The sequence below is a fragment of the Alternaria metachromatica genome, assembly GCF_023757995.1.
Source record: "Alternaria metachromatica strain BMP 0045 chromosome Unknown scaffold_17, whole genome shotgun sequence".
NCBI classification, from domain to species: Eukaryota; Fungi; Ascomycota; class Dothideomycetes; order Pleosporales; family Pleosporaceae; genus Alternaria; species Alternaria metachromatica.
In genome coordinates, this window is record NW_026055508.1 from 28,092 (window position 1) to 51,749 (window position 23,658).

Here is a 23,658-nt window from a genome sequence, read left to right on the forward strand (position 1 = left end):
AGCACGGATGTGGTGGCGCAAGCAAGACCATTGGTCCCGCCCCGATGCCACCTGGGCACCTGGGCAGCGCCTGGCCTGACATGGGCGCCAGAGCAGTCCCAGGCTGCACCCATTGACACCGTTGAGTAACTTATCTGTGTGATCTAGGACTGGAGTTGCGACTCGTTGGACTGCATAACAAAACCACACCACTGTGCGACCTAGCCACAATGGCATCCGAAGACTCTAGTAGTTCTGACGATCTAGAAGCTGAGTTCATCAAAATAGAGGCCCGCGAAGCTCATTATAGACGTGAGATAGCCCGACGAGAGGTGCACGAGACGAGGCAAGCGCAGGTACAGGTCATAGAAACCCAGAACACACACAAATCGGACACATACGATGCGGCGCACAATCTGACGGGGACCGACCTCGGTTCCATGGGCGCTCACCTCGACCAAACCTCAGGAGACGAGCAGTGGCCACACACACTTGAACTTACCTCAACGGACGAGCCGTTGCAAAATACAACCGAAATTGTTAGTCACCCTGAGGGCAGTGCGTCTAAAAGGCCACGATCGCCTGTATTGATTGATTACGGACAACTTCAAGGCCCGACGGCAATGCCCGTTGCCTCTACTCACCCGTATCTGCCAACCTACGAATACGAAGAGCTTCAAAGACAGCGGACGACGAGGCGAGCAGTGTCACCAAGCTCCACGGTCGAGCCAAATCATCCACAACAAGGCGAAGTCCTACATAAACAAAACGTCTACTTGTCAATCCGTACACCTAGTCAGGGTAGCGGAGTTTTGACCGACAAGGACGTTGACAATCAGTTTGGCTATGTTAGTCCTTCGTCGCTTGAACCTTGGTCCGCCTTCGGACGCGGGTGCGGTCTTGGTGGAAGGAGACCATTGTTACTTACAGAAGATGTCGCTGCCGTAACGTCCCTGGAAGAAGGCCATCTACTGCGGAACATGAGCCTGAAAAAAGAGCTTTCAACTGACTGGAAATCAGTTCGCGACCAGTTGCCGGATACATGGAGATGGGATGTTGAATACAGCAGCATCCAGGCTGGAAGTGGCGGAGAACAAAGTGGCTGTTGGACCTGTACACCGCTCCTGCCAGATGAGCCAAGAGACATTCCTCTCAGCATAGCGTCTACTCCAGTTGTAATACCTGTAGAGTATCAATGGCCCCCTATTAGTGGTGTGGTACCACCGCCAGATCCTCAACCTACGGCGCCCATTGACTGCCAAGCTCAGATACCTTTAGAGCTGGTGAGAGCCATTTTCCTCACTTTCCAAGGTAGCCTCGGCTTTTATATACTGATCAACGGACTTCTGCAAATCGTTGTGTCAGAAGACTTTGATACAGCCTGGGCGTCATCGCACCTTCCGCACAAATACGGGGGTCTCAAGGTGTGCTACATCGAGTCTACGTTCGAGCCAACCATGGCATCAGGCTCGACGCAGACGGAACAAGCGGGTCCTTCATCTGGCTCACCCGAGCCTGTTCTATTAGAAATCCATCAGCCCCCTCATTCTGCCGTCCAACACACCACTCAACCTCCCTCGATCAGACTCAACGACCTCATAGAAGCTCGACCACATTCAAATCACCGAAAAGAGAAGTACGCTGGGCGCATTGGTCTGAAGATATCGAGGAACAGTGAGCAGTTCCTCTTAATGTCCACGCATGTCATAACAGAGGCCATCTTGGCGAAGTCTTACCGGGATGCCATGTTTGGCCGCAGTTGTGAGGAACGCATTCAGAGATTAGAAAGCGATTGGAACGTACACACAGAGATTTGGGCTGGAAATGCGAAGGTCAGTAGATTGCACGAAATCATCGCACTTTCCAACAGCTGTATTCTCTTATTGATGCGCTCTTGTACTAAAAAAATCGCTAGATTGGCAACATCGACAAGACCTTTGACAAGGAAGCTGGTGCCTATCCCAATGGATTTAATCATGATGTTACACTGATTCGACCCACGCTGCCAATCGGAGTAAAGGATGTTGCCTCCCCGGTGGATAACCTCGGGTGGTTGAACCAGCAATCATGGGCTTGTCTTCGCCAACAGACATCAGCACTCAAGATCCTTGCCGACACTGAAAACCACAGATCAGGAAAGAGCATCAAATGCAGTCGACCATCGGACCTTCTTGTTGTAGGCGAAGGTATCTTCCTCAACCAGAAAGCCGCAGCAGGTGGTTCAAAGAGTCTGAAAGGACACAAAGCTTCAACATGGAATGAGCTCGTGTCGCGCGCAATCTTGTACCGTGTGTATCCTGACTTCGATGCGCCGAATGGTCATAGTGGCACTGCGCTCTATGCGGATGGGGTGAGAGAAGATGGAACCCAAGGCCCGGGCATTGTGGGCTTCCAGAGTTTCGTGCAGCGCAGCGGGCACGTGCAAAATTTTGAGATGGAAGGTCCCGCGCTTGAGCGCCGATTACAACTTGGAAGGGTGGCGTTTTACGGAGCGTTTGAAGTTCCCGCCGAACTGAAGCAGTACGACATTGTATGATAGCAGTCTTTTGTTGTAACTCTCATGCTTATACTGCCGTGGATGCATTGCGTTGCCAGCTAGCCAGTCGAATTTTAGCCTTCACCGTAGCCCAGAAATCCCACAGTATTTGCCTCTCATCCCACTGATAAATAGTAAGAGTTGCAAGTCCAACGCACACCGTGACGACTACCCAGATCCATATATTCAACTCCTCCAGCTCAACAAAGTTCATGCCGAATATCGAAGTGCAGTACGAAAGTGGAAGAAAGATCGTCGCAAGTATAGTGAGCTTCGTGACTTGGGTAGCAAGCGTGATCTGTTTCTGCGATTCTGCAAGTGAAGTGGCGCTGACCAGGATCGATATCGCTTCCTGGTAGTGTAGCGACAGCTGGCGGCATCGCGATCGGAGGAACTCGTAGTCAGCCTTTACTGCGTCTTTGGCTTCCTGAGCTACATTGCTCTGGTCTTGTGTGAGGTTGACCGCCCATTTAGCCAGCTTTGGCGAGCTGATGAATCGTAGAACCTCTTCGTGTCGGCTGGCGTGATCATCCAGGAGGTGTTTGTGCATTATGAGTTGTTCCAGATGCTCGGTCGAGTACTTCCGATCCCATTTCGTCGATGCGATTATGTCGTACCATTTTTGAAGTGTCGATAGTAGCTGAATCTCCGAGGCGGCTGCAAACAAGAGTATAGGTGCGAGAGCGTATAGCGGATCTTGCCCGGCAATTATGTGATCATCAAGCATGACGTGGAGCTCTGATGGCAGATGGGACGCTGTCTGGAAGAGCGAGCCATCGGTGTCTTGCGTGATATCGAGATCGGGGACGGGCAGCGGCCATGAATGTTTGATCGTCGACTCCTGTCCCAGCAAATGTACAGGTAATAAGCGGATGTCTCGGCGTCCTGTTTCTGTCTTGGCCGCCATATACTCGACGAAATGATGGTAAGTGCGGCTATGAGAGAGATTTCTGCTTCCGACATCTGTCCACAAGATTGCTGATACACATGGTAAGCGGTGACGAAACGAAATCAAGGTTTGACAGGTCGCTCACCAGTCCAGCCGTCCCCATTCGACTCAACGGTGATGGACACATCTTGCTCGATGACAAATTGAAGGTTGCTAAGATATGCATGGCCTCTTACATACGAACAGCCAGGAGCTGCGGCCAAACGTCTGGGCATCCACTCAACGTCGTCAGGTAGAAGCCTTCGTCGCGCTTGCAAGATCAAGCTACTGAATGAGTCTACAGGCAGCTTGTTCTTGCCAAAGTTTCCCTGGGTGTTAAGACGCAGTAGGAGCCCTTTGTTCGAAGTGGCGTATGGGCTTCTCGTGATTGCGTGAAGAACAGGCCCGTCAGTCGAGCGCCAAAGATGGATATGCTGCCGAAAGAACTCGGGAGCGATATTGTATTTCGCGCCCACTTCACATATCCAAGACCCTGGAAGATGTCCATTGAGGAAAAGGACCTGTCCTTGCCCTTTGCTCGGAGGCGGAGCTGCGACTAGGTCCCGTAACTGAGAATATTTGTAACTATGACGTTGATACCGCTCAGAGCCATGACAAGGCGGCCCATACACAGACAAATGGCCAAGATGATACGCTTCAAGGTCACTGTATTGCTTGGGTAGATGTGCCTCATCAGCTCGGAGCAGCTCAGCGAGAAATCTGTAATGATAGCCGAAGAAAAGCGTGCGAGTATATGAACGTGCAGCGTAGTTGAGTATATGCTGGCGATAGCCTTGGGCTTCAGGCGATAGCCGCATCTTGCTCGTGGGGCTGAAAGGTACGACACAAGTTATAGGCGGTAAAGGATCGGGGAGACAGGCATCATAGCAAGTAAGCTCCATCCATGTTAAGAAGTACCTTTAGAACACAGCGTGTCAGATCCGGTTTTCGCAACAGCATCAAAGGCTGGAGACAAGCCAGCTGCACAATCATGGTGTTCTCCGTCGCGACCAGTCAGGCAGGCGCATAAGCGAACGCGCACCATGGATCTTCGCAATACCTGCGGGTGGGGGCTAGCCGCCCGTGATACGAGGCTGAATGCTTCCGATGTCGTTCATCAGCGGAACGACCCCACGACTTGTGCGACGCCAAGCAAAACCTGAACTGCGGTCATGAAGACAACGACCGTAGCGAACCTGCATGTTGTCAGTCTTATGAAGTGCAACAGTGTTGAGTATCTCACAAGAACGTCCAAAATTGTAAGGTATCGTTACGGTTACGGAACAAGACCCAAATGCTCCATGGCTTCGCCTGCTGCAGATGCTCATCTAGGATCATGATTCGAGACCAGAGATGGGGGAATATGCCAGGTGTCCATGCGATCGGCTGCTGATTTATGGCGCTCATGAGGTGAGGAAGCTTAGGGTCGTATTCGCTGCTACGTTGAAGTCGACTAAAGGCTTGGTAATCGCTGATCGCGCGATTGCGGTATCGTCGAGCAGAACATGGTTGACATGGGCAACATCGCCGCTGTATATAGGTATACCAAGTCAGTGTATGCTCCATATGCAGTTCGTAGAGAAACACGTACCCATAAACCAAGCTTAGCATGAGGACCCAATGAGGGCCAGGCGTTGAATAGCAAGCTGTATGACTCCATGACCTCTTGCGCCAGCTCATTACCAACACCGACCATCCTAAGAGGAGCGGCATCTAACGCGCATGGTAGCGCGAAGATCTCAAGTATGCGACGTCCGTTGCGGTTCGATAGCAGGAGGTGCCGGGAGATGTTATGAGTCCAGGTGATTTCCACTGCTCCGAACACAGTCAATCTGTACGCGTTGAGGTGGGTGGCGTCAACAAAGAGCGACTCCAAGGACTCTAAATCTGCCATGGTCACCACAGAGGCGAATGCAACAGGCGCTGGTAGCAAACCGCTGCCCGCTACCAATTCTGCCAAGCTCTCGAAGTATGGCTGGCCCCCCAGCAAGCTTCCGTGCATGCGCAGATTGTAGCTTGCCGTCACCATTCGGAGCTTACCGGCTACCGTTGGTAGATCGGTGAACGAGCTCAGTAACAGTGTGCAGCTGCCAATAGCGCGCACCACCGTGTCCTCTTCGTGCCATTGTGTGTTCGGGTGGTTGGATAGCGAGTGTAGCAGCCCTTCAATGCTCCTCTTCATTGACCCAAGGGGCTGAGGGCCATGGAAGTATTGTACTATGGTTATGAGGAGATCTTCGTATTCTGGAGTACCACGAGCATCGTGCTGGTTCAGAAGATAGTTGATGTACGGTTCGACGGTGTCATCGTTGGGGTAATTCGGGAAGCCCAAGGCGTGCGCGAGGCGTATTCGGAGGGGATCAGGTGGGGGAGGCCGTAGAAGCATGCCCATTGTGTATATTGGGCAACCCGTAAGCCTCAATTACTTTGGCAGAGTGAAGGCAATAGATGGCTGAATGGGCATACGGAAGAGGCTGTTCGGCTGTCCATGAGGCTGTGTATCGCAGGGGGGTAGTCCATCGGGATGGCATTGCCCCTTTTGACCAGGCGGAGGCTGAGATTTGGCTGACATGATCATGCATGTGTGCTGGCGCGTAGCGATGGATGCGAGGTGGCAGTGAAGGACCTCGGGAGGAGGAGAGGGCGTCACGGGCTGCACGCGTCGCTTATCGATAAGACACCTCGCGCTTAGGCAACCCGCGTCACAATCTCGCCTGCGCCCATCCACAGACATGACGAACTCACCGACGCGTGTTTCCGAGATTATGTCACACACGCATGAATTGAGGATCCTTCCGTGCACACACCGGTGCAGTTATCGACATGTAATCTACGCGTGGAGTCTACAACTTTCCATCTGCTGACCAACCAACAGGGACGCCGGCAGCAGTAGGCGCAATGGCAAGCCAGCATCCTGCGAACCATGCAGGCTGAACAAAACCAAGTGTGATCATGGCCATCCGAAATGTGATCGATGTCGTCAACGTGGTATTGAAGACCGCTGCTTCTACCACCCAGCACCTCTCACCAGGCAGCGTCAGAGTGCCGATGAGTCAGGAACAGGTGAAGCCCGTCCGCCCAAAAGAAAGTATGCATACATTTGGAACTACATTCACATCAGTATTCTGACTCGAACAGACGACCCTCGAAGCAGGCTTCGGATGCTGTTGCCGCTTTTGCCCCAGCGTCTCCGTCGCATGGTGACAAACTTGCGGATGCCGTAGCTGCTGATGTATATCACCCTGGGTTCCTCGGGCCTGGATCGTACGCCGTACTTCTTCCTCAGGATGAAGAACCCGGTCAGATGCGTGAACGCGAGGAGTCTGTTGCATCAGAACGATCAGATCGCGAACTTACACACCAGCACACCCTGTCTAAGTCCATGCGATACCAGATGGCTTGTGACGTTTTGAGCACTCTTCGCCATTACAACGCCATCAAAGAGCTCGTTCTATGGTACAATGCAACAAATGAAGCAGGTGTGATACCTGCCCAGGTTCAGGTCGACGCCGTGAATGCTTTGGAAGCTGTTGTTGACAAGCATGATCTTCGGCGGAAGAAACCCAGTTCTCTGCTGATAAGCCAAGTACTCGAGACGACTGCACGCCCTTTCACAGTATCACAGTCAATGGAAGCACACGACTTTCACATCTTGTGTTCCGGCGATAATCTACGATTCGAAACTATAGGCTTTCTCCTCGCGACGGCCGGGCGATCGCTAACGTTCGGCTTCGTTCCGGATATCTTCAGTGATCCTGCCAACAAGGACATGAAGTTACACTTTGCCGATGAGCTACTTCGCGCGAGTACGACCTGTCTTTTTCTCACGACGATGCTTGCGACAGTGAACGATGTAACGATCTGGATGTATTACGAAAACTACCTATTTACAATCATGATCTGCGGCTACCAGGGTCCACCCAGTTGGCGACGGATAGGTGAACTGTCGACACAGATATATGCACTAGGTATACATCAAGAGAAGAAGTGCGCTCATGCTCCGAAATGGTTGACGGAAACACGCCGTAGGGTTTTCTGTTCAGCATACAACCAGGACAAGTCGATATCCACCTTCCTTGGCCGTCCGATACGTATCAGCAAGAGACACACTGATATCGAGCTTCCACTCGACCTGGCCGATAACGAAGTCACCGGTGACCAGGCGACCTTGGAATCTGCCATCGCAGCGTTGGACGAGGACGGTTGGAATACCAAAGGCAGATGGTTGAGAGCGTCTTGGATCGTAAGTCTCCCACCTAGGCTGGTTTGTTTCCCTCAGCTAACGTGCATTAGCGTTTACGTCATATATCCCTCCGAAGTCGCGAAGAAATCCTGGAATTCTCGCTCGTCAAGATAGACGCAAACGCGGAAGCCCAGTTACTGTGCGTATGCCACGATGACCCTACTTTGGCTTCTGTTAACAAGTTTGTAGAGATATATCCGAGCGTGTACGCACTTCTTGGGAGACGCTACCCAAACATATGCGATACTGGAAGACCTGTTGGGAAGACGACGTTCCCACGGTAATCTGTCTGATGCTGTCCATCATACACCTCACGCATTGGTACAACGAGTTCATGATTCAAAAGCTGCTCGATTACAGCCCATTGACGCTCAACACTGCCCTACTGCGCGTCTCTGTTGATCTTCTTTGCAATACACTTACCTTGGGTAGAATACGCGATCGATCATACGATGTTCAACGCGACATGCTCAATGCCCTACTGCTGTTTGGTGTACCCGCAGCGTCGGTACTTGCTACAGCATTGCGCGAACAACATCGAACAGGCCAGCAATTCCCCGCTGAAATATCTCGCGCGGAGATTATTCGCATGCTCAGCGTGCTCATATCACATCTTGATTCGGCCGCACACATGGAAAACTCTGGAGCTAGACACGGCGAAGCCAACTACAACCTCTTTCGCAAGGCGAGCAAGATTTTCACCAAGGTCATTGACACAGTCTTGGACACCCGACCGGCGGAAGAGATCACCCCAGCGAGTGCTCAGCTTGGGCTTGACCTGGATCTGGACATTTTCTCCGGCGCTGGATTGGATGGTTTCGAAGGAGGCATGGAATTCCCCGGCATGGGAATGTCACTTGGGATGAACGGGAATGGGAATGGAAACTTCAGTGATGCTGCTGATGATTGGGGTGCTCTCGGCCAGTGGAATGCTTTTGGTGGGCCTGTATAGAGCCTTGTCTCTAGTGGCATTGATCCCTACAGGAGGCTTCACATATATATGCATTAGGGAAGGCAATACCGGAACTGTCTACATGTTGGATGTTTGGTTTTAGAGTACATTTGGCCTTGCGCCAGCACATGTAACCGTCGATATGCTAATTACAATCTAGTACAATACTGACAACCTTCTCGAGGCGTCGTATATATAAGAGAACGCTTCCCTCCAGGTCATGTCGACAGCTTTCTCTCCCCTCACGCCTCCAAGGCGGCCGTCCTCCTGATGTTTGTGTACCGGAACCCAAAAGCAGCAAGGAACGCGGCGCCACCAAATGCAATACCAACGATGAGACACTCCCTGAACCCGGCCACGTAGGCTTCAAGCACTCCTTCAAGGAATTGCGCCGGGATTAGACTCTTGAGCTCGGAAGCACCGGCGTCCAGGACGATCTGAGGGTCGAGTCCTGGAGCTGTGATGGGAAGCTGCTTTAGGAGCGTGTTCTGGAAGGCAGCCTGAGCGGACGAGACGCCAAAAGCACCACCGAGGGTTTGGATGACTGCAGCACTAGTTAGTGTTGCGGCGAGAAGAGAGGTGATGTGAATTGCAACTTACAAAGAAGTGTGGCAGTAGCCAATGGCACATCAACTTCCTTCGTGGTCGCCTGGATGAGCATGACAGGGACCTGGAAGCTCACTCCGATACCGATACCGCAGAGGATCTGGTAGCCAATCCAGACTTTGGCGGGTGAATCGACATCGAACGTGTAGATCATGCCGGCACCGATGGTTGTTATGGCCGCTCCTCCAATCATCCATGGATACGCGTAGCCGGTCTTCGTGATGATCTGACCAACAATCACGACGCAGATGGCTGCAAACATTGTAAGCATTTGAAGGAGAGAATAGGCGTTGGTGGTCTACTTACTGACTGCCAGGATGAAGGGAACAGTGCGAACACCACTTGACGCTGCTGAGACGCCCTGCACGGATTCTATCGATCATTAGTCATGGTCGGCATGTCATGTCACTCAGCTAGCTTACGGAAGTAGATCGGCAGGTAGTAGAACGTGACCAGGAAGGCGGAGTTGATCAGGAACGAAAACATCGATCCGACCCAGATAGTTCTCCTTTGGATGATGAGGCTGTGAACCATGGCGTTCTCACCCAGCCACCACTGATCGACCACGAACAAAGCCATCAATACGACGAAGGCCACCAGACTGCCGATCACAGCACCGCTGTTCCAAGCCTTGGAGATACCACCCCATTGCAGCGCAAGGATGAAGCAAACAATTGCACCAATGATGAGGATCAAACCGGGCATATCGAATGTGCGAAGCATGCCACGCCAATCAGGGCGAGTCTTCGGTGGTTCGTTGGCGAAGAAGAGGAGGATAAAGAGGCATGATACACCGCCTACGGGAAGATTGATGTAAAAGCTGTGAAGCTGTTAGCGAGGCAGTGAAAGGGACCTTTGCGATGGGGCGTAACGTACCACCAGCGCCATGAGACATGGCTGGTGAAAGCACCACCGATCAACGGGCCGACAACACTGGCGAGACCATATGCTGCACCCATCAGCCCGCTGTACTTTGGTCGATCTGCTGAGGGTACCAAAACGGCAATGATGGTGTACGAGCCAGAGAACAGTCCAGCTGCACCAACACCGCATATCGCGCGACCGATGATCAAAGCTACGGAGCTGGGTGCGGCACCTATTGACGTAACTCATTAGCATGGTGTTGATGTCAAGATCAACTAATGTTGACTTACCGCAGATCACACTACCCAACTCGAAGAAGAAGATGGAGATGAGATACGTCCACTTCAGCGGAAAGAAAGTGTACAGTCGTCCCCAGAACGCTGTAGTCGCAGCGGTAGTGATGAAGAAAGCTGAGCCATACCAGCCGATGTCTTGGAGACTCTTGAACTCATCGGTGATCTTGGGGATGGCTGTTGAGATGATGGTCTACGGTTTCGGTTAGGCCTTGCTTGGAAAGGGTCGAAGAAGAGAGACTCGGTACTCGTACTTACAAAGTCTAGGGAAGCCTGCAGCGATGGGTCAGTGTCTGGTTTTCGCATTCATGGGTGGAGATGTTGCTTACAAGGAAAATAGCCAAGACCAGTCCTACAAGTACGAGTACGAATCGTCCTTTTGTCAACTGGATATGCGCTAGTTCTTCTTTTTCCTCCCTTGTATTGACCGATCCTGTGTTGAGCGACCCTTCGGTGGAATGAAGATCCTTCTCCTTGTCTGGGCGTCTAAGAACGTCTTCCTTCATCTTTGCAAGAGTATCGCAGATGGTATGAAGAGAAGAGAGACGAATGTGCTTGATGGTCGTAGTGCTGCTGCTTTACATCGCAGGTTATTAGCCAAATAGTAGTCCCGACGATGCCGCAACATCATAGACACCCTAGACGGCCCCAGTCCCGAAGTGCGAGGACGGACGAAAATCATCTTCATGCGAGGAGCCCGCTGGAGTGTTTAGTCTGCGCTGGGAAAGGACCTCCTTGGTCGCTTCCGTTCTTGCACGGAGTTCCGTCGGCGCTAGCGGACAAGCGTGACTTCCACAACCAAAGGCCTCGGTGTTTTGTCAGCATCGCTCAACTCATTGCTAGCTACTGCATCGGGGTCGCGCATGTCTTCAGTCAGCTATGGCGATCCTATCGAAGTTTTGCGGACGTCCTGTTCATGCTGGTGGTGGTTGGGGGCGCGTGCTTTGGACGCGACGCGCCGGTGGCGTCACGCCAAACTCGTAACCAATGCACTTGTAGAGAACGACAACATGCTTGGGACGCTTTTAATGAACGTGAACATTAAGATGGCAGTGTACACGGATATTGGTGTGTTGATTCGACACTTGTAGTGGAGAGCTTATAGACATAACGGGTGGCAATGTGCCAACTTTATCAGCGTGACATCAAGAGAAGTCATGGAATGACTTGCTGGACGGTGTTCCATCCCTGGTGTCATGAGCGGGGTACACGCTGTTCCACGTCTTATTTTCCGTACGTGGGGAATATGGCGCATGCTTCCACGCAGTAGTATACACATTTGGACTAAGTCGGAGTACGAAGAAAGAGGCTTTCGTGAAGCATAGCAATATTCGTGGGCAACGCGCACGATCCTTCACTAGACACCAGCACGACAAAATTAAGGGCCAATATTTAGAGGATAGACAAAATAGTATACTTGGTACGCAAGGAGCGAAACTATAGGGATACACTATAGCAAGAAGGGAAGGAGACGTAACAGCATGGTAGAGGGTTAGGGCGTGGTGTACGAAGCCACCAAGTTCTTCGGAAGAAGAGCTGTTCAGATAGCAAGATCAGGATGTTCCACCAATGCCTCCTCATACATGGCCACAAGCTTCTTCTCTTTATGCGCATCTCTTGGTTTGATGTCGAAGACGAACACCTCCGGCCGAGTAATGAGCAAGTCTGTCCAATCTTCTGTGTGAATTGGTATATCTGTTGTTATGTCAGCATAAGAACGAGGCGCCAAAAAGTGGGATACGTACCAATGCCAATTTTGTTCTTCTTCTTGGTGACATTGAATGCCCAGGCCAAAGAACCCATGATTGTGACCAGCTGGTAGTCTACAATCTCCATACCCAAGCAATTGCGACGACCATAACCAAAGACGTGGTGGTTGATGACGTTGGGGTACTTCGTCAGAGGCTCCTTGTAAGTGGGATATCTCGGGTTCAGATAGCGATCTGGATTGAACTCTTCCGGGTTGGGGTACAAAGATTCGTCACTCCGACGCGCCCACTCGGTAGCATGGATGAGCGCACCCTTCGGGATGAAGTAGCCATCGTATTCATCATCTCTCTCAGCTTCGTGGGGAACGCCCGTAGGGACTGGCGGTCTCCAGCGGATCAGCTCTTTGCCGATCGCTCTCAGTACCGGAAGCTTCGGTGCGTCGGCCCATGTGGGTAGACGGTCGGGGCCGCAAACCTCATCGATCTCGTCTTGTAGTCGCTTCTGCCAATGGGGGTAGTGGCACATAGCGAGGTAGTAGGTCTGGATGGGCGAAGACATGGGTAGTGATGCTGTGATAGCAAGCATGCCTATCGCGAAAGCACCCTCCTTCTCGTCTGGGGAGCCATCGGGGAACTTCAAGCGCTCCTTGTCCTTGAAGAACGTGCGAGACCAGGAATGACCGGGGATACCAGCGTCCATCTTGGCTTTGACGGATTGCATGGCCCCGACCCAGAATTCCCTTTGAGCATCATGGCGCGCCTTTTCCTGCCAATACCAAGGGTTGATCAAGTCAGGCAACTTCTGCACGACTGGAAACCTGTTCGGTAGCTTCCCTGCCGGAGAGATGGCAGCAAGTAGACCAGCCGAGCTTCGGTTCAACCCACGACTTAGCTTGGGGTCTTCCCAGGCGAGGCGCGCGCTCACACGATGGGTGAACTCTTCAGCGAGATCGGGATAGTTTCGGTTGTCCTTCATCAGCGAAACCATCATCCGCGTGATCTCGAGGTGCGTGAAGCCGAACATGTCGTAATTGTAGGTCTCGGACAGGCATTGGTGAGCGAATTTACGGTGTCTTGTAAGTGCCGCTGCGTGATCGATCAGCGACATTCGAAAATGATTCAAGTAATACTCACCATTGTTGTCCAAAAGAGGGAGATACTCCGCGTCGGTTTTGGCGCCTGGGATGTTGGGTGTGGGCGCGCGGTTGGAATAGTATGCTCCACGCCTTGCGAGAAGATCCTGGCACACCTTCTCGCTGTTGACACGGATGTGTTTGACACCGAAGAGAGTGAACTGGTAGATTGGACCATATTCTTCGTGCTGTACCGAGTTAATTACATCGTCAGAAGCCTAGATAGTGACCGTACCCATTCAGCAAACTTCTTGTACACATCCTTGGAAGGGAACTTGTGGAAAGGCCCGACCCATGGTAGACCTTTATAGCACTGTCAGCAAGCACCTTTTCTTCAGACGATGAATACTGACCTTTGGGGCCCGGCAGCGGCTTGTACTTGGGCTTTTTCGGCCTGAACAGACGGACGACGGCTAGAAGAAAAGCGCCTATGACACTAATGGCGATGCTAGGAACGAAGAGAGAAAGCATGGCTTGCGAGAGCGGTTGAACTCCCACGTCAATCATAATTGCTAGAGTCAACGAAAGACAGCTGAATGAAATGTCGAACTGATACCAACCTTGGGCCAGTCCACGGAGCTTTTAACTACGGTCCTCATGGTTTTCAGGCCAACTCTACCATCGCCTCAACTCCGGATTTGCGTATCTTCATCGCACTCATCCTCTCGGACCTGCCTCGGTGCCATGTCTCGCGAACACCATCAGCATACTGTGGCTTGATTGATACACAACGCGCATGCATCATCCCGAAGCTCAGTTCCCCTTGAGAACGGTACTGCGGTCGCCGACCGCCGATCGGATGGCATTGTGGAGGTGGAGAGCCGTATTACAGCCAGAGGCCCATCGTATTTTGGAGCTTTGTCTCACGTTCGGTGTGGCAGTCGAAGGGTAAGGGACATGGTTCGTCTTGTCAGTCCGGAGCTAGGTGAAGTGGGCCACCACGTGCGCTCCACGCTAACGGTCTTGGCAAACTCCAACCATCGCATGCTCAGGGTCTCCCACATCCCATCTGTTCCCACCCACCACGACGCATCATGTCTCGGCCTATACAGCGACTTTCTAGCCTCCGAATACGCTCTCCTCCGGCCACACACTGGCACGACATCCATAGTGGCTACGAAAATTTCGCAGCGGGAGTCCGCTAGACAATAAGCTCTAAAATCGCCGAGCGCGAAACCATCATTGATAACGCGATCCCGTCCCGTCGCCACGGACCTCCGCCGTACACTGGACGCAGCTTCCACAGACGTTGATTCGCGTAGCACGCATCTTCATGTCTCAATACAATCAGGCAGCGGTGGGATGGGCAAAGCAGATGACAGCTGTGTTGCGCGCTGAAGCTTGACCCTGTACCCACTGTGCTGGAGCTGGAAGCAGCCGCTTGCATGAACAGTATAGGGAACTCGACGTTAGTTCGGGATCCAGGTCCAGGTTACTAACAGTGGGTGAAGCGTTCAGCTAGATTACTGCTCGAGAATCTCAGACGGCCGCTCTTCGCGCTGCATTGTACGCATTTGGGGTTGATGAGGCGTTGCCGCTCAGACATAGCCCTTCATCCTTCCAATGCCTTGAATTGTCATTTTCTAGAATTGGCCCGAAGCAAGGCCCGAGTTGCGATTGAAGAGCTTATAAACCAGAAGCACCACGTTCTCTCGTGATACAATCATTGCTACCTTCATCCTTGTTACACGTGCATTGCATTGCTAGCGTTTAGCTGCACCGTCCCGTCGCTATGGATCTCTTGGCATCGTTTGTCTTAATCTCATCCGCTCTTGCACGACAGGTGGTTGCGATCACTACACAGCAGATCCAGACCGACTTGTCCTCCAATCTCTCTAATGAATCACAAATCATTTTTACTACCGACTCTTCTTATCCGACTGATTTCACTCAACGATGGAGCATCTATGAGAAGGCCGAGCCAGCTTATGCTGTTGCTGCCAAACCCGCTACAACGAAAGACGTACAGACGATCTTGCGATGTGCAACTAAAAACAAGATCCCTTTCCTGGCAACTGGAGGTGGCCATGGGTACTCGACGACTCTTTCTGGCCTACACAATGCGCTCGATGTTGACCTAAGCAACTTCAAGAGAATCAAAGTCGACGCGTCCACCAACACCATGGTCGTTGGGGCCGGTTCAAAGTTCCATGACATGTTTGATCCGCTGTATGCGGCTGGTAAGATGATGCGTAAGTTTCCGACATATTCAACATCCTTGTGTACTGACAAAGCCTCCAGCTTCTGGTGGGACTTCTCCTCCAAGCATCATCGGCCTCACGTTGGGTGGTGGAGTGGGACCTTTGACTGGCGAACACGGACTCTTAATCGACTCTCTACTCTCTGTGGAGATGGTCACCGGATCGGGCGAGATTCTAACGGCGTCGGCTACTGAGAACTCCGACCTCTTCTGGGGCATGCGTGGTGCGGGCTTCAACTTCGGCGTGGTCACATCCGCGACCTATCGCATCTATGATACAATCAATGATGGCATGGTGTACAACGCAGACATGTCATTCGAAGCCGAGAAGAACGCCACGATATTTGAAATCTTCCAGACTTATCAGGGCACGCAAGACGACAAGCTGGCATTAACGATTGGGTCCTCCATAAAGAACAATGTCGTAAGTGCTAGCTGCGTCTGGTCGGATATTTGACCTCCATTAACACATTGTTAAGCCAACAATCGATGTTTCGGCCATCTACTACGGCAACAAGCTGCAGGGCGACGCCGCGATCAAGTCGTTCATCAACCAAAATCCATATTACAGCAACATTTCGGTCGTTCCCTACAACCGACTAGTAAGCGTGGCCAACTTTGGCGGCGATGTATTCGCTCAGCGAAAGGGTGTTGGGGCGGACATGTGGGGGTTTCAGCTCAACAATCTCACTGTACCTGCACTGGTGGACACATTCACCAAGTACATCAACTTCCTCCGTGCGAACCCGGCAATAGAAAATACCAACTGGATTATCGAGAAATTTGGCCTGGGCGTAACGGCGAGTATCGACGATGACTATACAGCATATGCTTGGCGCAAGACTGTAGCCTACGGCTTCTTCGCGTTTTACCTACCTGGCAATGTCACTGCGGACCAGACCAGCACCGTCGACACGTTTACCGCGAAGATGCGCACCAACTTGATGACAGCATGCGGAAACCCCGATGGCAATGTGTTTCCCAACTACGCACGGGGCGACGAGAAGCCGGAGCAAGTCTACGGCGCGACGAAACTTCCGAGGCTGAGGCTGCTGAAGAAGAAGTATGACCCGGAGGGGTTGTTTAACCACTTCAACTCTTTCGTATAATGCTCCATTGCGCCACAGTTAGGGCTACGTGCTATTGCCATTCTCAGCTTTGTTCTCGGCCTCGTCAGTATTCTCAGTCCCATCGAGCTGTACATAATCTATGGTTCTATCAAACATCGTATCCATCATTTTTTAATCATTAGCACGTGTCTTGCTACGACTAAACATCGAAGTTCCGTGATGCGATGAAAAGGTTTGGCACGAGAGTTGAACTGACAGCTGCCGATTTATAGGAGGCCACTTTATTCGAACTGTATGAATAGCCGCTGTCTCCAATCAAACAAAACCGCCAAATAACTGAAGCCTACAGTAGTTCTCTCGGTGAGAATTGAGGGCGAAAGGCAAAACAACGTACATCGAAGCCCGAGAAGATGTATCAACGATCTTCGACAACCGAAAAGTTCAGATCGAGCACTAGCCACTTTTGTTACGGCTGTAAACGAGAAGAAAGAGACAACGGGTGATGAGAATGTAGAGAAAAGTGGCATGGATGACTCCAGAGGCGACACGTCCTACGCGTTTAATTGATAATGACATGAGTGTATATCATGCTCACTACATTACTCGGTGCTCGGGAAAGAAATTGGACATTTCATCTGCGCAGAATCGACATGTCGCCAGCTAATAGTCACGCCAATCATTCCACTACCTTCGATGTCTTTCACGCATCTTCAACGCAGAGCTCGTTGATATGCTCTCGCCTCCGTAACGCCAGCTCAACACGCCTGCATCTGGCTGCCGAAACATACCTGCCACATCAATACCAGCTCACTCGGCATTACCCGTCCCCAATCATCTTCCTCCGTGTGCTTGTCTCTAGACCAGAATAGCAGCAGCATTGCAAGCCACGAACCCAGCATAAAGCACGATCCTCACACGGTTCAGGTAGCCCCAGTAGGCGATCTTATCGTGATCCTACAACACGGCATTAGAATCTCTCGCATCTCGCCTTTACAAGCAACACGGAAGACATAGGAAACTCACCCTCGCAGTTTGCATCCCCCTGCCCTTCTCTGGTAGATCCGCGTAATGCAAATCTTTCTGCGCTTTGAACTTCTCAATCAATACGTCATTCACCGGGTTCATGTAGTGAAGCGTGAATGGGAAGATCAGGAACGCCAACACATTACTAGCGCCGTAGATGATGGTCGCCTTTCCCGTAAGTCCCTGTCTAGTAGAGGAACCGTATGTCATGATGGCGGACAAGACAAGGTTGGATGCCGAGAGTGAAGTAGCAGGGACTTGTGCAACGCGGAACTGGTAGTGCCATTGCCGAATTGCGAGAATTGGAGAAGGAGATTCGAGGATGGATGGGATTGAGATAGTGGACAAGGCTGTGTTCATGCCGAGGAGAAAGGTGGCTTGGAGCAGGGTGCCGAATTGGAGGTGGGCAAAGGACAACATCTTGGACGAGGATTACAAGACTTGGGGATGCGAATAGCAGATAGTGGTTTATGGAAACACAATGAGAGACGATAATGATATCTTTGATGATGGTGATGTTGACGCGATAGAGACGAGGTACCTGCTTATATCTCAATCGCACCTTCTCTATATCTCTCCACCAACGCCCATCGCTCTTCCTCCGCAAACAACACCGAACTCCATCCACGCACCTCGTCTCCTCCTCATCGCAGCTCCTACGCCGGCTCTCCAACTGTCGGCACCTATGAACCTCGGATTTGCAGCACGTAGATTCTCTAACAAGTAAGCAAGAATCCTACGATCGCACGTCCGAGTTCCTGCTAAACCGGTGAACCGCGTTACCAAGCCCAACCACCACAAGGCTGCTTCTTCACACGAACACGGACAAGAACCGCGCTAAGGCTGAAACTGAATTCGGGCCGTTCTCAGCTGAGTAACTCGCGAGCAAAAACCTAAATTCCAAGATGATGGGACGCCTGATCCGATGCGTCCAAGGTCGCTTCGACCCGACATAACACGCTAGTCCGGAGTTCCGTACAAAGTTTACAAACAAACGTTCACCACGCCGCATCCTTCCAGGAGAATGTCGCCAGCGAGAAGGCAGGAGTGCGCTGTTCGCGCGCAATACCGGACACCGAGATGACTAATTCCCATTGTGCGTGCGCCGTTCTTGTGCGTTCCTTGACGTCAGTTATTTTTGTTGGATCGTGAAGTGCTTACTTCTGCCTTCGTATTTCCTCTTCATATCAACTGTCAGAGCGTCGAGATTGCCGGCCTGACTTGAAATACGCGCGCGAAAGACGAAAGACTACCATCTCACATCACCTCCCACGACCCCACTCTACTCTCCACTAAGCATTTCCCCTTCGCGGTATAGCTGCTCCAGCGCGACATCCACCAATCATGTCTTCATTCCCTGCCTTCCTCAAGTCGCAGCTCCTCTACACACCCAAGGTACCTCAGCCGGAGACCTTCACCGGCAAGACCGTCATCGTAACAGGCGCTAACAGCGGACTCGGCCTGGAAGCAACACGACACTTTGTCCGCTGCGGCGCGACTACAGTCATCATCGCATGCCGCACGCGATCCAAGGGTGAAGCCGCTCAACGCGATATCGAGGCCACGACGAAGCGCACCGGCGTACTCCAAGTGTGGGAACTGGATCTCTCTTCGTACGCTAGCGTCAATGCGTTTGCGAAGAAATGCGAGACACTACCTTGCATTGATATCGTGTTGGAGAATGCAGGTATCGCACAGGGCAAACTTGAGAGGATTGAGGGACATGAAGCGCACATCGCCGTCAATGTGATCTCTACCTTCATGCTTGCGTTGCTGCTACTCCCTGTTCTGCGGAGAACAGCAGAAATCCACAAGACGAAGCCGTACCTCACCATCGTCACCTCCGAAGTCCACCACTGGACGCAGTTCCCGCAGAAAAAGGCCGACAGCATCTTCGCCGAGCTGGACGACGAGAAGAAAGCCGACATGGCAGACCGCTACAACGTCTCCAAGCTCATGCAGATTCTCCTCGTTCGGCACTTGACCCAAGTCATTATCAAGGACAAGAAGAAGGAACCCGTTGTCATCAATTGTGTTACGCCTGGTCTTTGCAAGTCAGATCTGGTCAAGGATATGGGCATGGCGCCTGTGGTGTTCAAGAAGGTTTTGGGACGCCAGGTCGAGGTGGGCAGTCGGTTGTTGGTGAATGCGACTGCGCTGCCGGAGAGTCAGGGCGAGTACATCCTGGATGATCATGTGGAGGAGCCGTCGCCGCTGGCGAGGAGTCAGGAAGGTGCGGAGCTGGGGAAGAGGGTTTGGGACGAGTTGGCCGAGATATTGGAGAAGGCTAGCCCTGGCATTACTCAGAATTTGTGAAGCCTAGTTTGAGGTTGTGGCTCCTCTTCGCATGATGCACTGGTAGTTGGGCTCGCGGGATTAAGATAATGTGTAAGGCTGTCATTCGTCAAACAAATTAATCTGGATGTTCTACGCGCTGTATCATACGTGAGAGGGACATTGAAGTACACATTGACTTGAATCTTGTTGAAGTGTGGACGTGATCGCGGTGAAACTCATCGGGGTATTCTGTTGTTGCAAACGCACGGCCAAGACGAGACAAGCTTCTTCGTCAACGACAGCCATGTGATTTTCCTGACAATCCTGTTCTATCGATATCCCATACCTGCTTTTGGACGCCTGCGCCTCATTGTCGTGATCATCAATCCCTTCAACTCCATCTAGTCAAGAAGTAGCGAGCCTTCTCAGTAACATTTCGTGAACAGTGTGTAGGGTAACTCTCCAGCTTGCTAATACAGTACTGCAAGCTGTTGTTCCCCTCGAGAATGGGCAACCGTCTCTTATCATCGAGTGTGACGACGGGCGTGCCAGTAGTAGTGTTGAGGAAGCACTCTTCCTCCGAGGGTAATAGGGCGTCAATGCCACACTCCACCGCCGCCGATGAGGAGGTTCGGTCCCAAGATCGGAGCGACCAACAAGACATGGCCGCACGATACAAAGCTACCGGCCACCAGGTTGGCCGTGCGTCCATAGACGATCTGTCGATCAATCTGAAGATTTGGCCGGCATGGAACAGCACGTATCTCTCTCCTTCGGGATGACGTGCCCACCGCCACGTGTCCGCTCGGGCCGTGTCTGACATGGGTGGCTCTTCCTTGGCGCATTTCTCAATCTCGGGGATGCTGGTGAACACGTTCAGGCTAACCAGATGGAGCATTATCATGCTGACACAGTCGGTGGGGGTTACTTCACCCTCATCTTCCTTGCTGGAAGAAGCTTTTGACCGTGAGAGAAGCGTTGCCAGATCTTGGAGCAAGTCTTGCGTCTCCTGCAGGCGGCCTAAGATCTTGATCTTAGAAAGCACCCGGTATCGATTCGAAGGTTCGTCGGCGTCGAAAATGCGCAGAAGTTGCTGTTGCTCGAGCACCATGGCCAGAATGGGGTGCAGAAGCAGACGAAGGTGGTGTAAGGGTACGTCATCACCGACTGCCAGCCGACCCTGGAGGAAACTTCGAAAGAGGCCGTTGAGGGATGGAGTTGAGTGCCCAGAGCGGGGTCCAACAGAACCCTGTTTCTCAAGCCAGGCACCAAACTTTGCGGCATTGCAGGGTCCTGGTTTGTTGCCGTTGGCGCCAGAATGCTCGAGCCACTCATTGTATGAGTTGGCATGCCACATCTCGTTGTCTTGCGGCAGGGGCACTTGTAGGTCGTTGATCGAGAGAATTGGTGGTAGGTCGTGCAACAAGCTGATCTCAAGGTCTACGTAGACCCAGGCATATGCGTGACTAGAAATGTTAGTCGAACGTCGGGGGGTAGTGTGAGATGTAGCTTACCGATTGCGCTGCTCTTGCTCTTTCCATCTTTCCCACATCTCTGCTCCTTCCGCTCTTGGATTGTGCACCGTCTGTTCAGGCTGTAATACGCCAGTGCATTTCAGCATCTGTCGAAGTTAGTCCAGGTTCCCAGCGCACGCATAAGGTTGATGACTTACACTAAGATATTGCCCTCTTTTCGACATGGCATACGCAGCAAAAGAGTCTTTACCACTCCGTGCGCAGAGTGTAAGCAACTGCAGTGCAATCCCTCCGATCATTGGTTGCGATATGCTGCGGCTCTCGAGAACGTCGTCCAATGCAATCCTGCATATTTCTATTAAGCCGTTGGCGAGTACGTGGGATTCGAAATGATCTGTAAGCATAGCACCTTGGGAGATGAGAAGTATGATGAGTAGAATCCCGACATCGGCCTTGTCGACTTGTAGAATGTCTGTGATGTTGATGCTTGAGGAGCCAGCGAGACCCAGATAGGGCTGAATGGAGTCGATGCGGTTTGCGTACGTTTCGATAAAGTGCATAAGAACGTTGGAGGGTGGGAGGACTACGATGCGTCCAAAGAGGCCTTGACTTGATGTTGAAGGAGATTGTCGGCTCCAGAGTGCCCGTTGCAAGAGTATCTGTACAGTTGCGACAATCCGGTCTCTCGCATCGTGTGTGAGAGACTGGCTGGGTTCGCTGTCGTTCTCCGCAAGCCCTTGCCATGCGGTAGGCTGTGCGAGTACATCCACCATCTGCGCGAGTACATCATCCGATGTCGCAAATTGGTGCACAGCTTTCTGTGGATACTGCTTTGGTGTAAAAGCGTTTCGTAAGCCTGGCGAACTCGCTGGTATGCTTGTGCTCCCTCGATGTATCGTATCAGGTGGTGTTAACGGCTGGTTTGGCCCATGTGACAGGTTATGGTGTTGTTGTTGAAGCCCTTGACCGCCGCCTACACAGCCTGGCGGATACAAGGGATCGCTAGGGTGAACATCCATCGATGATATGGAAGCGAAGAGATTGTTTGAGGTGTCCATAGCTTCGCTGTTAGCTGGAGCACCGGGATATGGGAAGCTCATAAAGTCGTCGTAACCACCAAGATCCAGAGATGGTGTGGGTAAAGCCGAATTGGCGAATGCAAGCATGTCGCTATTCTGTGGTGGTTGATTCTCTGGCACCATATAGCCAGTAAATTGATCCATGTTCGGCACATGGTTGCCGTTAGAATAGTTGGTGTTTGTCGGGCTTGTTGACGCTTGACTCCGTGCCGTCGATTTTCGAGGCGCTCGCGGCTTACGCGAGGTAGTTCTAGGCTGACAAACATAGCCTCTTGCAACGCATTGTGAGCATGGTACCTGTGTTTCTATTAGATATTGCACTGATGGCTCAGTAAGTGCACTCTGGCTAGGTACTCACCTTCCTGTCGCACCGTGCCTTAGAGATGGCACATCTGGTGCAGGCAATCAGGCCGGGGTGACTCATTGAAAGTGTGATGTGATTGGGAGGTCTAGTCGATGTACCGATGATTACGAGGTATGTTGGAGGCGTACTCAGGTACTATGTACGGGATGTAAGCGGGTATATGTGCGTTCCCCAAGCTAAGCTCATACGAGACGGTACCCATATATACCCCTCCTTGGCACTTGATGACAGGATGCAGCTGAGCTCGAAGACAGCCCTGGAGTGCGGTGACGCGTGAAGATCTTCAGCGACACACTTCAAAGTCGCCAAAATTATCCCGAGGGACAACTTTGATGGCTAGCGCGAAACGACAGGACGCATCAGTCCAATTTGAGGACGCATGCTCCTCTTCGCAGGCTCAAGGCTATGCATGTTTGTTGCGGCGGGTTAGGCCGCTACTGCCAGGTTCAGGCGATAAGAGCCAAGTGGGGCAAGGGTTTGGGGGCTGTAAACCTACGCCAGTCTCGCCTCGCAAGACGATGCCGAATTGACTTTCCAGCCTCACCGCACCGCTGCTCGCTGTTGTGGGCCAGTCAAGCATAGCAAACGCCATTCCCACGAGGCCGCGTGGTGGAGCCGCAAAGCTAAGCACTTGCCAAAAGGGACCTACTTTATGTAAGCCGGGCTCACCCTGCACCAGGCGTGGCAATATTCGTGAGACAGTGACGAAGCTGGAATTTAGTAGGCGCACAGGCAGCAACAAGATCCTTTTTGAGCGTCTTCTACTCTCGTTACTTGGCCGGTTGTCGCAAGAATGAGTCCAACGCCTGGTACCTGTAAGCACTACTTACGCCGCGCATTGGACTGTGCCCAAGTAATGTTGCATCGTTTCTCTTTCCTGTACGACCCTCTGAAGTCAGATAACTTGGCCAGCTGCAACATGATCGT

The 23,658-nt window shown here is 52.0% G+C and overlaps 9 protein-coding genes across 9 annotated transcripts; 4 read left to right on the top strand and 5 right to left on the bottom strand.

Moving 5' to 3' along the window:
- Positions 1 to 209: 209 nt before the first annotated feature.
- J4E83_007020 (uncharacterized protein) lies at positions 210 to 2,515 on the top strand (the record flags this gene model as incomplete). The annotated part of the gene is made up of 3 exons (XM_049333927.1): positions 210 to 291; positions 349 to 1,811; positions 1,895 to 2,515. 3 exons carry the CDS (start codon positions 210 to 212, stop codon positions 2,513 to 2,515), a joined length of 2,166 nt encoding a protein of 721 aa, XP_049186738.1.
- Positions 2,516 to 2,543: 28 nt separating this feature from the next.
- Positions 2,544 to 5,835, bottom strand: J4E83_007021 (uncharacterized protein; the record flags this gene model as incomplete). The annotated part of the gene is made up of 3 exons (XM_049333928.1): positions 2,544 to 3,400; positions 4,630 to 4,639; positions 5,035 to 5,835. 3 exons carry the CDS (start codon positions 5,833 to 5,835, stop codon positions 2,544 to 2,546), a joined length of 1,668 nt encoding a protein of 555 aa, XP_049186739.1.
- A 1,236-nt stretch (positions 5,836 to 7,071) lies between these two features.
- Positions 7,072 to 8,638, top strand: J4E83_007022 (uncharacterized protein; the record flags this gene model as incomplete). Its single annotated transcript, XM_049333929.1, has 3 exons — positions 7,072 to 7,686; positions 7,737 to 7,825; positions 7,876 to 8,638. 3 exons carry the CDS (start codon positions 7,072 to 7,074, stop codon positions 8,636 to 8,638), a joined length of 1,467 nt encoding a protein of 488 aa, XP_049186740.1.
- Positions 8,639 to 8,880: 242 nt separating this feature from the next.
- Positions 8,881 to 10,907, bottom strand: J4E83_007023 (uncharacterized protein; the record flags this gene model as incomplete). Its single annotated transcript, XM_049333930.1, has 8 exons — positions 8,881 to 9,182; positions 9,239 to 9,496; positions 9,551 to 9,616; positions 9,667 to 10,064; positions 10,121 to 10,340; positions 10,399 to 10,594; positions 10,660 to 10,674; positions 10,731 to 10,907. 8 exons carry the CDS (start codon positions 10,905 to 10,907, stop codon positions 8,881 to 8,883), a joined length of 1,632 nt encoding a protein of 543 aa, XP_049186741.1.
- A 1,034-nt stretch (positions 10,908 to 11,941) lies between these two features.
- J4E83_007024 (uncharacterized protein) lies at positions 11,942 to 13,750 on the bottom strand (the record flags this gene model as incomplete). Its single annotated transcript, XM_049333931.1, has 5 exons — positions 11,942 to 12,096; positions 12,147 to 13,196; positions 13,245 to 13,431; positions 13,479 to 13,546; positions 13,597 to 13,750. 5 exons carry the CDS (start codon positions 13,748 to 13,750, stop codon positions 11,942 to 11,944), a joined length of 1,614 nt encoding a protein of 537 aa, XP_049186742.1.
- Positions 13,751 to 15,365: 1,615 nt separating this feature from the next.
- Positions 15,366 to 16,552, top strand: J4E83_007025 (uncharacterized protein; the record flags this gene model as incomplete). Its single annotated transcript, XM_049333932.1, has 3 exons — positions 15,366 to 15,435; positions 15,485 to 15,867; positions 15,923 to 16,552. The coding sequence occupies 3 exons, from the start codon at positions 15,366 to 15,368 to the stop codon at positions 16,550 to 16,552; spliced, it is 1,083 nt and encodes a 360-aa protein (XP_049186743.1).
- Positions 16,553 to 17,368: 816 nt separating this feature from the next.
- Positions 17,369 to 17,956, bottom strand: J4E83_007026 (uncharacterized protein; the record flags this gene model as incomplete). The annotated part of the gene is made up of 2 exons (XM_049333933.1): positions 17,369 to 17,467; positions 17,537 to 17,956. 2 exons carry the CDS (start codon positions 17,954 to 17,956, stop codon positions 17,369 to 17,371), a joined length of 519 nt encoding a protein of 172 aa, XP_049186744.1.
- Positions 17,957 to 18,880: 924 nt separating this feature from the next.
- J4E83_007027 (uncharacterized protein) lies at positions 18,881 to 19,852 on the top strand (the record flags this gene model as incomplete). The annotated part of the gene is made up of 1 exon (XM_049333934.1): positions 18,881 to 19,852. The coding sequence occupies one exon, from the start codon at positions 18,881 to 18,883 to the stop codon at positions 19,850 to 19,852; it is 972 nt and encodes a 323-aa protein (XP_049186745.1).
- Positions 19,853 to 20,204: 352 nt separating this feature from the next.
- Positions 20,205 to 22,061, bottom strand: J4E83_007028 (uncharacterized protein; the record flags this gene model as incomplete). The annotated part of the gene is made up of 3 exons (XM_049333935.1): positions 20,205 to 21,279; positions 21,328 to 21,434; positions 21,486 to 22,061. The coding sequence occupies 3 exons, from the start codon at positions 22,059 to 22,061 to the stop codon at positions 20,205 to 20,207; spliced, it is 1,758 nt and encodes a 585-aa protein (XP_049186746.1).
- Between the last annotated feature and the right edge of the window lie 1,597 nt (positions 22,062 to 23,658).